Source organism: Rhyacophila brunnea, unplaced genomic scaffold, assembly GCF_057557595.1.
Source record: "Rhyacophila brunnea isolate RB1 unplaced genomic scaffold, BYU_Rbru_1.0 scaffold_1, whole genome shotgun sequence".
Lineage (NCBI taxonomy): Eukaryota > Metazoa > Arthropoda > Insecta > Trichoptera > Rhyacophilidae > Rhyacophila > Rhyacophila brunnea.
Window position 1 is genome coordinate 42,779,378 of NW_028232751.1, and position 16,044 is coordinate 42,795,421.

The 16,044-nt window shown below is 30.7% G+C and overlaps 1 protein-coding gene across 1 annotated transcript in view; it reads right to left on the reverse strand.

Annotated features, from left to right (window-relative positions):
* Window positions 1-16,044, reverse strand: part of mirr (iroquois-class homeodomain protein mirror) — a 148,407-nt gene that overhangs the window by 99,797 nt on the left and 32,566 nt on the right. The window contains exon 2 of the mRNA XM_085946311.1: window positions 1,715-2,047. Within this exon, the coding sequence (XP_085802437.1) occupies window positions 1,715-2,047 (333 nt within the window). The remainder of the gene's footprint in view (window positions 1-1,714; window positions 2,048-16,044) is intronic.

The window sequence follows — 16,044 nt, forward strand, 5'->3', positions numbered from 1 at the left end:
ATAATAATGTAACTTATTGAATTGGTTTTATACTTGAATTATTCAAAAGTCGATAAACATTATTCGTTATGAACTATTAAACTATTATGGTTTGGTTTAGGCAGTGTTTAATTGAATTTAAAAAAAACTAACATTTACCATCTGCAAATTGTATTCTTAGTTCAAATAGATAAGTATGACTAATAAAGTTTTATGTACACTATCTATGTCGGATCTTAACAGCCTACCTCCACCCTTCGCCACTGGGTGCAGCTCCATGGAACTGTTTCGGGTAGTATTATTATACCGATTCCTAAAGGATTAAAAGAAGATAAAGTGAATATTAAAGCTTAATCAATTAAAATAAATCAGCAATAAATATTACTGTCGATCATAGGCCAAAAATGCATTCTTCACAAAGAAATATATAAATATGTATACATATATATAATAACTCTATGTGAGGTAGGTTATTGAATACCTATAATAACTGTAAATATTACATTGAACTTAGCCACTATTATAATAATATGCGATAGTGACACGAAACCAGTTTCTCGAATATGTTATTGCTTATACATTATTCTATTCAACATCCTCTCGCGAAGAAAACTTCTCAAGAAACAATATAACAATAACTCGTTTCTTAGTTTATTGATATACGATATTTTGAAAACATTTCGGACACCCAGAATTCTCATTCGAAATAATCTACATGTGTCGTACTACATTTGGATTAAAACAATCGTTCAATGATTAATAAGCCCTATTAGACTGGTTAGATGTAAATTGTACGTACTACAGTTCACCGTAGCACGCTTGGCCGTGAGCTTTCTATCGGAAAGAAAAAACCGTATAGGTACCTACAATACGGTCATCTCTATAATAGCACCGACATGAAAAAATTACGCGTTGTTCTGTTTTTCTAATTTAATTACATACGTAACTATTTTCTACTGTCTTTCCCTTTTATTTCGGTAGTTTTTATGAATTCAAAAATGAAAACTTAACCTTACCTAACAAATAATCCAGTATATCGGCTATTTTCAAAATTTGTTTGCCTCTGTAAACCAACAAGAACCGTGTTTTATATAGAAATGAATTTCATCTCAGTATTATACGACCCAGAGAGGCTGGATGGTCTTTAATAGACGACCATATATTTCCGATATAACATTTCACGGTGAAATGTGAAACGGTGAACTGCGTACAAATTTCCGGACAAGTATTAGAATTAGACTAATATATAGGTTGTACGTTAACTATGTGAATTTGCTTTATGATACTTTTTCATTCTACTTATTTATATCACCCACCAAAGCCTTCATCAGAGGGTTGAGAGTTTTGATGTGTTTTAGATGCTTGATGCTTTGAAGAGTTGGAGACATTTTCTTTACAATGTTGCCTTTGCCTTTTTTAGTCATCTTTACACGATTTAAGAATTAATTCCTCCGACGCCATCACAAAACAAATTGACGCGCTCACAGGTCGACTATCGCTCTCCGATTGGCAACGCGTGCGAAATTACGTCCCACTTACAGTTGAAAATTATTTGCCGTATCACTAAAGTATGCTCTTAAGCACGTACGATAAAATTTCTTCTTCGAGCGGAGATTGGCAATCCATATAATGATAAAAAAATGACGATTTTTCACTCTTCTTGCGTCTAAAATAGTTCTTTCAGATAAACAATAACGGGATATTTTTGTTTAATATAAAGTAATATTTGTCTTACCGTGTTCGTGTAGAAGGGCGCCTGGTCTCCCGCCAGAGCGGGAAAGTACGCAGCCATTCCAGCGGCGGCCGCAGCATCGGAGTACGGCGCACTGTACATCGACAGCGGAACACCAGCCGAAGCCAGTCTTTGGTAACTCAGCAACTCATACTGACAGGAGCAGACCGTCTGCCCTGTGATGGGATCCTGGAAGATCGGTCTACCGGTGTCGCAGCAGCGAGGAGCGGATCCAGTCGGGGGCGGGGGAGGCGGCGACGAGGACCTGGCGCCCTGCGGCACATTGGCCGACGCAACTCCTGGGGGTGGAGAGTTGGACGCCGTAGAGATGGCACTCTGCAACAAGGACAAAATTATTGTGCCTTAGAGCGCGCTCCTTTCCTCCGGATACGAAAGGACCGGGATCGGGGGGCAGATTAAAATCATTCGCGCTAGCAACATTTTAATCAATTACATAATCATACATAAACAACACATACGCATATATTGCTAAACATGTAGGATCCTACTAAATACTACGCATACACAGCAATCATTAAAATATACAATATATATTATATTAAAGTTAAGTATCGCCAATTTGCATTAACAAAAAGACACAGGTTGGAATAATAATTAAATTCAATAAATTCCTTAAAATAAAATATATCAAAAATTTTATATAAACATAAATAGTTTGTATGTGTGTGTTGGTAGGTATGTCTAAATTAAATGTAGGTGAAAACTATATATTAGTAGGAGGGTAGGCAACGCTCCCTAATCTCTAATTTATCAGAAACAATGTAGAAATCATAGCACTTTTGCAAAATTTTAACAATATCTATTACACCTACCTAAGTTAGCACATTCTTCAAAGATATTTATTTATTATTAAGTAAATACTTTTTTCGCGCCATAATAATTTGACGAGTTCTTTTATCTATGTAAGAATTATGAAAATATTTACAGGATTTTTTTTGTACAAATTTACTGCTCAAAAGTTAACGATAACATTATAGTTTGGTGGGTAATTTGGATTTTTAAAAAGTCCTATAATAATTGATTATTATTCATTTAGAGATATTTTTTACAAAATTACAAATTCTTAAACGATATTTTTAAAACTATTATCTAGCAGGCAATCAATGTTAAAATTAGTGAACAAAATATAATCGCAGGTCCTTTAAATTTGGAATACATTTCGGTTCTTATGGCTGGTACGCATTATTAATATTTTTGATCAACTCACTCCTCATACTATTTTTACTACGTAAGTAGCATATTGATGAATTAATAGACGAATTTTATACAAATACCATATTAAAAAAAGGGTTTCTTAAAATATGGACTAATCATTAATTATTATTATCAACCGTATAATCCCTACTTTAATGTAAGTATTGCAACAAACATCTAACTCTATCTGTTATAACTTTTCTGACTATCAATATAATATAATATAAAACCTATCTATATGAAACTATTTTTAAAAGGTTTACTAGCCATTAAATAAAATAAATAAACGAGGCATGTACATATTTCATATATTTATTCTTAATAATTTGAATCCCCACCAGTTTAGAAAGGTGCCTATTTTTTAACAGCTTACCCTTCTAATTCAAAATATATGCTTCCATGCCTAGATAAAGCAACACACAATAGATGCATGCCCTTATATACAGATCGCAGTAATTTCTATGATAAAATGCATTTAAATTTACATTTCAATATCACACAACGTGAAAAGAGGCGTGTTTTAATGCAATATTAAAACGACATTTAAAACGCATTAAGGATGTGTTATAATCAAAATAGACTAGACCATACACATAACATTACAATGGGGTTTTTATTCGTCTAACGTTGAAAGCGTATTCAAATTGATAATAAAAGTATTCACAGTGAAAGAAAGCGTCAAAAATATTTTTAGTAGCTCTGACAGAACTAACTTTTGGCCATAGAAAATAATCATACCTAAATGGACTTAACGACATATGAACTCAATACATTTTAGATAATAAAAGTAATAACTAAGAATATTATACAAAAGTGAGTTACACTCTTTTTATTTTGAGCGGTCCGAGCGTCTATATTATACAAAGTAGCTAAGTATACTTCAGAGGCGTACTAGCTTATAATATTATATTATGCTTTAAAAAAAACTTAAATTATTGATTATTAATAATGATAAAAACTAATTCTTATAGAAACAGTAATTGATAAGTAGGTAGATACATTGTTTAAATTTCTACCTTTTTCCTTATATTTTAAAAGAAGAACTATCCATATCGGAATTTTTATAGTTATCGATGGAAAATGTTGTTTTAAATATTCAACTATTGTTACGATGTTATTTTCATTGTTATCAATAAGCCCATTAAAGTAGAATTAACATAAAAAACAATGACTGTCAAAACATTTAAAACGTTTTTTAACTAACTTTAAAATAAATAATGAATAATGATTTGATTTTATACGACTATAAAACTGCTCTATGAATCTTCAGGCTTCTTTTTTTACCAACACGATGTTATTATATTACGGGTTAAGTATATGTTTATTTAAACAATGAAAAAACTATTATTGAGATTTAAATATTTAAGGTTTTCGAATACTTTTTTTAACTTAGGTTAACAATATATTTTTCAAAACATGTTGATATATTATGTAAATATAGAATTTTATTTTACTTATACTTTTAAAATATGTTTTTTATAATTTATAATATTGATACATTCGTTAGCTTTTTAATTGGCGTTAGTTAATTACTAACGCCACCTGAGTGAAAATTATAATCATATAATATGTCTTTTCACAGCATCCATCATAATTATATTAATATACTTTCGTTGATCTTAAATTATAAAATATTTACAGAACGTCACTGCGTAATTAAATTTTGAATATATTATATTTTATAAATGTCTACAATACTGAACGGCGAACAAAGTGACGTGGTATCTATGTAATATAAGAAAATGATCTTTTCAATGTTTGAATAACATGTTAAGATACTGTATCCATTTGTGCTCGTCCGACGTCTATATAAGACTAACATAATTGGTAACATCAATGCCTACCGACTGCAAGTAATTTTAAACTAATTATCGTGTCATTACCTATAGATATTTCAATTAAATTATGTATGTGGCACATGAAAATAATATTATGTTGATTTCTAATTCACATTTTAATACTATATCAGTGGCGAAGAATAGAGGTAGACTGTGGAGATCCGGCATAAATAGTGCACACTAAACTTCGTCACTCATACTTATTTGTTTTCATTGAACTAAGAATACAAATTATTGCAGATGATATTGAATTTTTTTTTTTAATTATTCAATAAAACCCTACATAAAACAAACCATAATAGATTTTAGATGAAAAATATTCTTATAGGTAGATATAAAATAACTAAAAGTATGCTATTAAATTATAGATAACTTTAGATATTTTATAGATAGAAGAATATTATTTTATCTACATCCTGGTTTTTGTAGGGTATAATCGGATTTTAAAAACCATCTGCAATTTGTATTCTTAGTTCAATGAAAATAAGTATGACTGATATAGCTTAGTTTACATTATTTATTTCGGATATACACAGCCTACCTCTATCCTTCACCACTGCTGTGTATATATATAACACACTAACTGGAGAATACCTACTAGTTTTGAGTTATTTGACTTTGAAGTTGTTAAAATGTTTGAAATAATGGTCTATCATGTGAGTTTATTAAGTAATCGTAAAAAGGATGACTTTAAAATAAAGACTGTTTATTTATTACGAAGGTTTCCTTGACGGTAAAGTTTGAAATAAGGAACATTTTGGTACTAACTCAATATGTCATTTTTTCGAATTAGTATTTTTTGCCAGAACAGTGACGATATATACATACGTATTTTCTTATATTATCCATACAAGTTTGAAACATGGTGACGAAAATAATAGTACCACATCGTTTTTGAAGCGTTTTAAATTTATCACTACCGTGGCGATTGCATAGTATTTATTATTGAAAGAAAAACAATACTTAAGAGTTAAATTATGTTATTAATAAACGCGAGTACGGCTGTGTTTAAACTTTATTTTTAATTTGCCTTTCCTTTATCGAACAGAGTGTAAGCGATATATTTTAATATTCACAACTCACGTGTTCGCAAATTCAGAGAAAACTGAGCAAACCCGACTGTTATACTAAGAACATACAATTTTATCCGCCCAGCTGCATGTTGTTTCCGCCTATTTTAATATGCTTGCCGCTTGTCAAATAATTGCATGATGAGTATGTGCAAGGGTATTTGTGTCCCTTAGCGTACCCCAAACCACTTCAAGAAAAATAACAATAAAAAACGACGATAACGACAAATGTGATATTTTCGACCCCCGTGCGATTAAAGCCACACAAAAGATTTCAATATTATTATTGAAGATTATAATAATTTCACTGTACAAATAAATACTCAAAAAAGTAAAGGACAGTTGAATAAATCCCAGCGGTAAACTTTTTCAACTAGAATGACTAAAGTTCGTTTAGGTACGTTCAAGATTCAATATTTACTTCCAGGTGTTTTCTTTTTACCTATAGGCATACCTATTATACAAAGGGTCTATAATATTTTTATATATTACTCACCAAATAAATATGTATAAAGTAGGTATTAAAAGGTACTTCACAAAAAAGAAAATCTTGTTTCATCTTTATACATAGCACTGTCATTATCCCCTTAGAGGTTATTTATATCTATAAAATATGACGTCACACGACTTTGTCACATGGCATTTTTCGAACCCTCCCACCCTCCTTTCCTTCGACCCTTTATCATAAAATAATAATAATAATAATAATATAAAATAATTAAAAAATAATGCATGTCCCAGGGAACTCAGAAATAATGGGAACTGAAATACCTATCGGGTAAGGAGTAGCAGGCAACCGATCTCGAGTGCGGAAGAATACGGTATAAACTTAAACACGTGTCAAGAATACGTCATACGTCGAATACTGATAATAGTGATAACTGCTTTCGGTTTACGCATTGACGATCATTCAATATTGGTGTAATATACACACTATTGCTCGTCCAAAATGCGTGGTTTGTTTTCGTAGGACACTCGCACATTCAAAACCCTACGTCAAAATTTAGTGTATTGAATATAGCCTATCGAAATTATATTTATTTATCTGTTCTGTGGTACCTATACGTATAATACCTGTGCAGAGAGAACAATACATTACAATTCGACGAACGGGAGAGCGTAGACTTGGGTCATTTTTCTTTTAAATTACTTGATAATATTACGATTTTTGTACAAGATCTAAGTGTAAATATTGTTAATACAGTAAACATAAAAAATGTTTCATGAAAAGAGGGGAAAGAGGGCAGTGAAATAATGATTGCATCAAAAGTTTGACTTGTTTTTTTCCCTTAATATCGTCACAACGATCTTGTTCCTAACTACCTATTTCTTCAATGAAATGGAAAATTTGATTTATCATGAAGACACGATGGCCGAGTGGCTTACGCGTCGGCTTATGATGTCGTGGATCTCAGTTTCGAATCCTAGGTCTGGCTAATACACACATTGTTTTTCAATTTATGTTGGAGTCTGAGTATGGACCTAATAGGTGGCTAACATCTTTTTCTTGTAAAAACAAACCACTCGGTGGAGGCCCATAATTATATGATCGATCCTATTAAGATTGAAGACAGACAAAAGAAAAGAAAGAATAAATTACGTCACATTTTAACCCCCCTCCCTTCCCAGATTTGCTAAAAATAATGTCGTTGAAAATAACAACTGTATTCGTTTTTATGTTCTTGCAGAATATTAGAACAAGAGGTGTCCGTTCCCAAGAACAAGATATAATATCATATCATATTATAACGCCATGGTCAAACTCTAAAAAATAGGTAGGTACATAAACTATATGTAATTTTACACATTGTGTAATGATTTTATAATTTTTTTTAAAAGTTAAAAGCATACTAAAACTTCAAACTTAATGACTTACAAGGATTTTTTCCTTACATATTTTGATAAAATAGACTAATGATAAACGAATGATAAAATAGACTAACATTAAAACCATCGATATAATATGCATAAAATATATTGGTACCTACCACACATAATAATATTGAACTGGGGAGATATCGGTATTTGAAAATAGAGGCATCATAATTTATTACGAAATATAATACGATGTCAAATTACTCTTCATTAAATAGCACACTAATTAAAATTTGAGTTGTGTATTGCTGACATAATATGACAAAGTAGATATATTATAATAATATAGTTAGCTAATAATATGTCGTATATCTAAGTTTGTCGTGTATTGAAGGGAATAGGGAAGAAGTTCACGTCAACGAACAATAGATTGAACTTGCATTGTTGTTGTTTATATTTCAATATTGGCAATAAATCATTTTCGGTTGTCTTTGCGCAAGTTTTACTGAAACCAAAGTTTTGATGAAACAAGTGATCTTTGCAAACTCGATTTAAACTTTTAAAGTAGGTACTTAGAATGAAAGTTTTGAGATGTTATTTTTAATATACCCACTCACGTATACATATCAATTATTTTCAAAAAACTTCAAACACTTTTTTGAATTTATATCACATTTTTTTAGTTACATATTCCAATGTTTTCGGAACGGTGTCGCCGGCAGCGGTTTTCTATGAAGCAGGTAAGACTATGCGTATTTTGCAGTATAAAAAAAGTCAACCAAAGTATTAGAAAAATAATCAATTTAATAAAAGGTAGGCTCCTGGCTGGTCATCGTAACAACCATAGAGGTAATAAATAAAAAGAGGGGCAAGGAATCGGCTTTCTCATACAACTGAATGAAGCAGGCCAACAATAGCTGACAACTTATGAGAAATAGCGACGCGATAAAAAAAAAATCAGGGCATCGCGGAGGATTTACTTTGGCAATTATAACGTACCCATATAATATAATGTTAACGTGGAAATTTTGCCACAAATTGATTACCAGCCCGCCTCACCATACTTTTTCACCATATTAGCCTGCTTCACCATACTTTTATATAACCTGCCGCCCCTAGATCACAACATACCTAAAACACCACTGGGTATCGCGCTGCAGAAGTTATTATCATAAAAGTCTTTTATTTACAGAATTTTATCATTTTTGTATAACATATTTTAATCGTGTAAGGAATTTTCTTATCAATAATAAATATTGAGTAATTTTAAAATGAAAGTGACTAGGTGATAATTATAGCCTGGCTTATTAAAAAAAAACTGCCACCTCGGCGGGCGGTTTAGTTGATATTTTCTTACACGAGTAGTTGTGTGAGATTTTTGTCGCTCTGATAAAAAATACATTTGCAATATTTTAGTTTTCATGTTTTTCTTATCTTTCAATTATTTATTTTATGTATAATTCAACTTTATCTAGTCAGATTTTAAAAGATATAAAAATTAATGTTTTTTCTGTGTTAACAATGCCGCTAAATTCAAAAACACGCTCGTGTGGTTGTTAAGGACTAATTTTGCACCGAAGATAATAATCAGACCAATTGATAGTGATTTACAATATTTAATTAATTCTATAGCAATATTTATCTTACAATATGTACCTAGATATACATCAATTGACTCAAGGAAATTAACAACGCAATACACATTTTTTAATAACTGTAATAATAAGTACTCTTAGTAATCCGTACCAAATTAAAATTAAAGAAAAGCTAAGCAGTAACCACCATACAAAAATATGTTCTACAGAAAACACTTTTATGTACTCATTTTTTGTTTTCAAATATATTGATGAAGCCAATTTCGTAGGGACAATACTACTGATACGATCGAGGTTTAAGAAAATGATCACTCTATATTATAATAATTGGAAAATTTCATTTTCTTTTCATCTTTCAGATGAAAATATTTTGACATTTGACTACAACTGATGGTTTACTTTGAAGGATCTGTCAAAAGGCTTTCTCAGTTAGAGCCTGAATAAAAATTATATTTATTATTGTAATGGAAATAATATGATAATTATAATGTTGACATAAGTAAAAGGTAATTTTAATTAAGGTCTTTGAATTTTTTTTTCTTTCTTTTTGTAAAATTGGAACCCTTTCTTCGTACTATAATAACCACACCGAACCCCCAAGCTAGAGTCCTGTCAGCCCCCTCCCCACCCCTTGTGAGGGCAATTCTTACGGTTTAATTTACAGGAATGTATCCCGGTTTTAATATCAAATAGTATTAATTTAATGTAAGAAGATTGTAATAGTATTTGTTGTTATTGCTATAATAGGTATAATGAAAATTAATATTTGTCTGTGAACATCTGTTAGCATTATTTGATTTAAATTATTGACGAGAGGAATGATAATTCTTCTCGTACCAATACTTAACATTCCTAATTAAATCCGGACATTGTACAAGTTTCACGCTGAGTATTAAGACCAGCACATTTAAAACTTGATTGCGTTTTCCACTATAAAATAAAAACATGATTAACCAGAATTAAAAGCATGAGGTCATTAAGAGACCAGGTAAAAGGTAAGCAAGCTGATACATCACTTCTTAGAGCAGGGGTTCCCAACAATCTACCTGCGGGCGGAAATACACTCGCCGACCCGCCTGTGTCAGTTCGATACACAACATTGTTAAACATTTTATTTTTCTAAAATGAAATTCGCAATTTCGTGATAAATATTTTTTTACTATGGTATATTTAATCCAAAACAATGCACGAGTAGATAGATCTTTCCGCAAATAAATAAACATTATATAGAAAATTGTTTACAAACATTTGAAAATAAATGTTCACGTTTTTTGTATGGAAAATGCATTCTATATTAAAAAAATATATATTTAGGTCTGTTAGTGTAGTTCTGAAGATGGGGAAGCCCGAAACAGCTGTCACTATTTAAAAAAAACTTTGTTTAAAAACATCATTATGGAGTTCTAATACGTAAATGCCAATTTTAATTAATAAGAAATAAAATACTGTTTCATCAGAATTAGTAACGCGTGGTCTTGTGGAATTTCGCCTTGATAAAAACGCGTAAGCTTGTACGACGTTTCTATTTAATAATAAGTATTTATTTTATCGATAGCAATGTTTACAGTTGTAACGATGCGTTCTGGGCGATGTTGACCTTTGTGTCCCTGATAACTATCTTAGAAATAGAGAGCATCGGTTGTTTATTCTCCCGAGGTGCAGAACCAACCTGCCACTGGTAATGCCAGTTGGAAGGGCGATAAATATGTTCAACCAAATTGCTTCGGGTGTTGATATATTCCACTTGCGTAAGTGAGTTTAGGTAGACGCTATTTTATAGATTATTAAAACAGGGTCTCCTTAGCAAACTCGCTGTACTTCTTTGGACTTTTATAGTTGTATAATTGTATTTTCACTGTTTTTGTAGGTATCTATGTTTATATTATGTCCTCTTTTTGTATTTTAATTTTTATCGCTTTTATTACTTTTTCTTCTTCTTTGTAATAATATTTCATGTCATATTTTGAACGTCTTAAACTTATAATTTGTAATGTCCACAATAGGATGTTTAAAAAAAATGAATTGAATTTAATTGAGTATTAAAACAAATGATTGTGTACGGGCAATTGTGTTAGGACAGATGTGTCACGATCTGGACTCGACGGTATTGGTGGCAACATGAAGGAAAATTGCTTTTATAACAAAGTTGTAAGAAAACGAGCATTTTCAAGATTTAATCATATTTATATTTAACGAAAAAACAAGTTGGGAACCCCAGTAATTCAGAGTCAGGATTAGACTAGACGACGTGGTGTCCAGAATATTTATAAATATACGAAGTCTATGATGGCTGTGTCAATTGAATTCAGCGACGTACATCTTTTTTTCGAAATATCAATCCATTTATTGACAAGTTACATTATGTAATACCTAATTATATGAAAAGTTTTCATATTACTAACCTTATAAAAAAACGATAGCATAAAATAATGGAAAGATGCTAAGCTATTTGGGGATGAATGAGGTGTGGTGAGAGAAAGTAGTCGTTATTTGAGTTGTGAGGAAAGAGTTTGTTTATCGTTACAAGAATAAATATACAAAAGATGACATAGTGATGTTATAATCGCGAGTACGGATGTACTGATGAGATTGACTATATTAGTGACGATGTACCCAGCGCTCGAAATGGACCGGAACGTACCGGAGCGCAGCTCCTGTTCGTGAAACCCCCAAAATTATCGTGGAAAAAGTGAAGTATTAAAAAGTCATAAAATTAGTTTACTTCATATATTTATACGAAACTTGTCGGATTTATAGTAGAAAAAATATATTTATGACGTAAACCTCAATTTTTGGCTGTGGCGTCGATAACATTATGCCCTAATCTTGCTTGTCATAATTTTAAAGACAGTCACTTCATTTGACCGGCCGAGCTTGGCAGGTATATTTCTATATTATGATACTAAGGTACCTACAATTATTACTTAAATAATATGGAAATGTTATCGGAAAATTTTGAAGCGCTCCGGTTCGTAAAATATTCCATTTCGAGCACTGGATGTACCAAGATGTCAATATAACCGAAAGACTGGACTCGAGATGAGTAGTGTGCCGAGTGACGGACTCGATGTGAGTAGTGCTCCGAGTGATGGACTCGAGTGAAATGACGATTTATGGATTGTCCTTGCTATTTATACAAATGCTGTTCATATATTACAAGAGCTATAACAAATGTAAAGTTCTTGAATCAACAGCACTGCAAATATTATCACAGAATTAATTAAAAAATATTTTCAATGTAAACCAATTAAGGATTAACCCATCATAAATACGTCATCGTCGTAGATGAAGGCTTTGTTTATTGAATCAGTGCTCGATTAATTTTACAAAACTTCCAATTGTTTCTACATAGTTTTAAATAGGTTCCTTATTGAGTATTTTTTCTGAATTTATTTTATTATTAATAAGTACAACAGTATGTAAGTATTTTAATTTAAAAAAAACAAGACAACACTAAGGTACCTATATCCATTGCAGGGTTTACTATTTTTACGATCTCCTAATAATATATAAATCTAGTACACATATTATATAAGGTTTATTTACCATAGGGTTAATGTCCATTGTGTACCTATAATAATGATGAAAAACAAAACCGGTGACCTTAAAAATTATTCAAGTGGAAAAGAATATCTAATACTTGAGTAACTACATAATTAGATAAACCTGGAAATTATTTTACCATGTTAAAAGTACATTGATTGAAATTAATTTAATTGAAATATTTTATTTTTAAAATGACTTTACTTTTATATCTGCAAGTACGTCTCTGGCCTCTGCTATCGAAATTGAGACCGTTACTCACAATTTAAGTGTTGTTCAAGGTTAATAAAAAATAAATTGTCGAATTTCTAAAACAACTGCCTTATCTTTGCAGTTATCTTGATGAATTTAAATTTTTTTCAAACAGGAATCAAAAAGATCACGATTTTTGAATAAAATCATTTTTGCATTCCAATTTAAAGATGTCGTTTTATTGTTCTATTTCTCGCATTTTGAATAACCTGTGGTTTCACCTTTTTAATGGATTTCTTTAAAAGTGTCCGTGATTCCGATAAACTTTAATTAATAAAATAACCAAAAACATGAGTCATTTTTAATCGTTAGGTACCTACCTATAGTTATAAAAAAGCTCAGAAAGCTTCTCTTTACTGTATAGAACAGTGTTTTTCAACCTTTTTTAGTCGTTTTCGTTGAAATAAGTCTACATTTCACAGGTGGTGTTGGTTAGTTTTTAAAATTTGATTAAACCCTGCGAAAACCAAGCCATAATAGATAATAGTCAAAAAATACTCGTATATCTATCATTCTCTAAGATATCTGCAATTAAATCATACATAACTTTGAATATTTTATAGATAGTATAATATTTGTTATCTATTATAGTTTGATTTAGGCAGGGCTTAATTAATTAATAACAAAATAACCAACAATATGGGTAATATCATGTAATATGTATTCTAAATCCAACAAAAACAAATCAACATGATAAAAAAGTGTGTACAATTTTGTCGTATCGCCCAATAAAAACTAACCAATACCATCTGTAAATTGTAGACTTATTTCATCGAAAACGTCTAAAAAAAGGTTGAAATACACTGTTCTATACACTAAAGATAAGCTTAATATTTTGTTGTCAACTTAAGTAGTTCAATAAAAAGAAATACGTACCTATGACTAACAAAGTTTAATGTGCACTTTTTATTGCGGATCTTAGCAGCATACCTCCACCCTTCGCTACTTGTGTATACCTACATCGAAATAACTAATTGAATGAATTTTTAATTAACTAATTGAATGAATAACAATTAATGAACGAAAATTTCTTGTTAATTGCAATTAAATTGTTACTTCTCTAGTACTATTTTTATATTTCATAAGTAGGTAGTAAAAAGTATGTAAAAAAAATGTCACCTACGGTGTTATTTTAGTTGCTATGTAAGTATATTATATTGAGAAAATGGTAGCACCTATCTAAAATTATGGAATAAATTATTTAATATTTATATATTATTTAGTAGGATATACTCAACCTCTTTTGAGTCATAAATGATAATATTATGAATTTACATAACATTTACAAAAATGTAAGCATCTGAACTTTCTATATAAGACTACTTCCACGATGATTAATCTAATTAAAGATGGCGTTGATTTGTTTTATTACTTTTTAAAGTGCATTTAAACGTTTTTTTTTTTGATCAGTTAAATGCATTTTAACACTGCATTAATGAATCATTATAATTAAACAAATATCGCATATTTTATTAATCTATAAAACATTGCGATGAAGACGTTGATAATGATCATTGTTTTGTGTTCATATTTTTCTCATGTCGGTTTATGGATAACAAATTAAAATGATTCTTCCTTGCATTGTCTTGGCAGAAAATCATTATTTTATTAAATGCCTATGAATGAGCAAACGCGGTGATGTTATTCACCCAGTTCGTGCAGCATTCTCGAACCGGTTGTTACAGCGCCATCTTTGGATTAATAAAGCCTGAGCATATCTTTTTGCACAAGCAACGAGTGGTCCACTATTCAGCTGTCAAAATCAGATCCCATATTGCTTGGCATATTCGCCCTTTCTCGTTTCAAATTGTATTATAAAAAATTCTCAAATCAATATATAAATAATATACATTCCTGTTATTCATCAGCTGTCAAAGTCAGACTAGTCCTTCACACATAAACCGGTGATAATATAGATTGCCAAAAAATATGTAGCATTGATCTATGCATTACATTTGTAAAAGGCGTGTTAATGCTAGTGTATTATTTATCATGTAACTTATTTATTCAAATCAAACCATTCTCTGTGTGAACACGACATACGCGTCAGTATGAGCACTATATAGAAAATGATAGGTCATTTTTAGACAACAATGGGAGGGGCGGAAAAAGTAGGACCAGTCATTGTGAATGTAGGATCGGCTTTCTACTTGAGTCGGCAATGGTTGTTAGCATTAGACCCGAATGGAAACAATAATAATATACCCCCATTTTATAGTAGTGGACAATCGGTCATAATCGTTGAAAATAATAAATACCTATTACGAATTATCAAATAATGCTGTAGTATTTTTGATAATATCATTAACAGTGATTAACCCCTCTAAAGAGATTATGGCAAAATACCAAATTATCATGAGTTACCTATTTCAAGAACATAGTTCCCGATAAGGTTGCTGTTGTTGGCTTTATATACTAAGAAGGCTTAGCTTAAAATATAAATTTTCATTAAAATAAGAAGTTTTTAGGTAGACCAACGTGATTTTTTATTTTTTTGGTAGGTATATAATATATTAATAATTTTACATATCACCCCGATTCTTGATACTTCATACATTTGTGATGTTTTTTTGGAGCGAAAAATGTGAATATTCATAAAATTGTGAACCTATAAAGAAAGTGGTATATTTCTTCAAATAAAATTTTATTATATTGTGGTAGTACTTGATTGAATTTGTGTAGACTTCTTTGAAAATGGATACCTACTCTATAAAACATTTTTATAAAAATGATACTTGGCAAAGCTTTGGTTGATTTGATTATAAATTACGACGAAGAATATTATATTATATTACCATGATATAAAATGGTTGATACAAAATCAATGCCGAAGTAGTCAGTAGTCTATGTCTTAGCGCCGGTAACAATAACACAACATATTTTATTGATATGCTTACAATTTTGTAGCAATTATTATTGTTAGTTCAAATTTGATTTTTGTTCATGTATCCATAGAACAATTTTCCTCGTGTGCGTTGTAAGACGAACAGTATTGCCCAACCGTC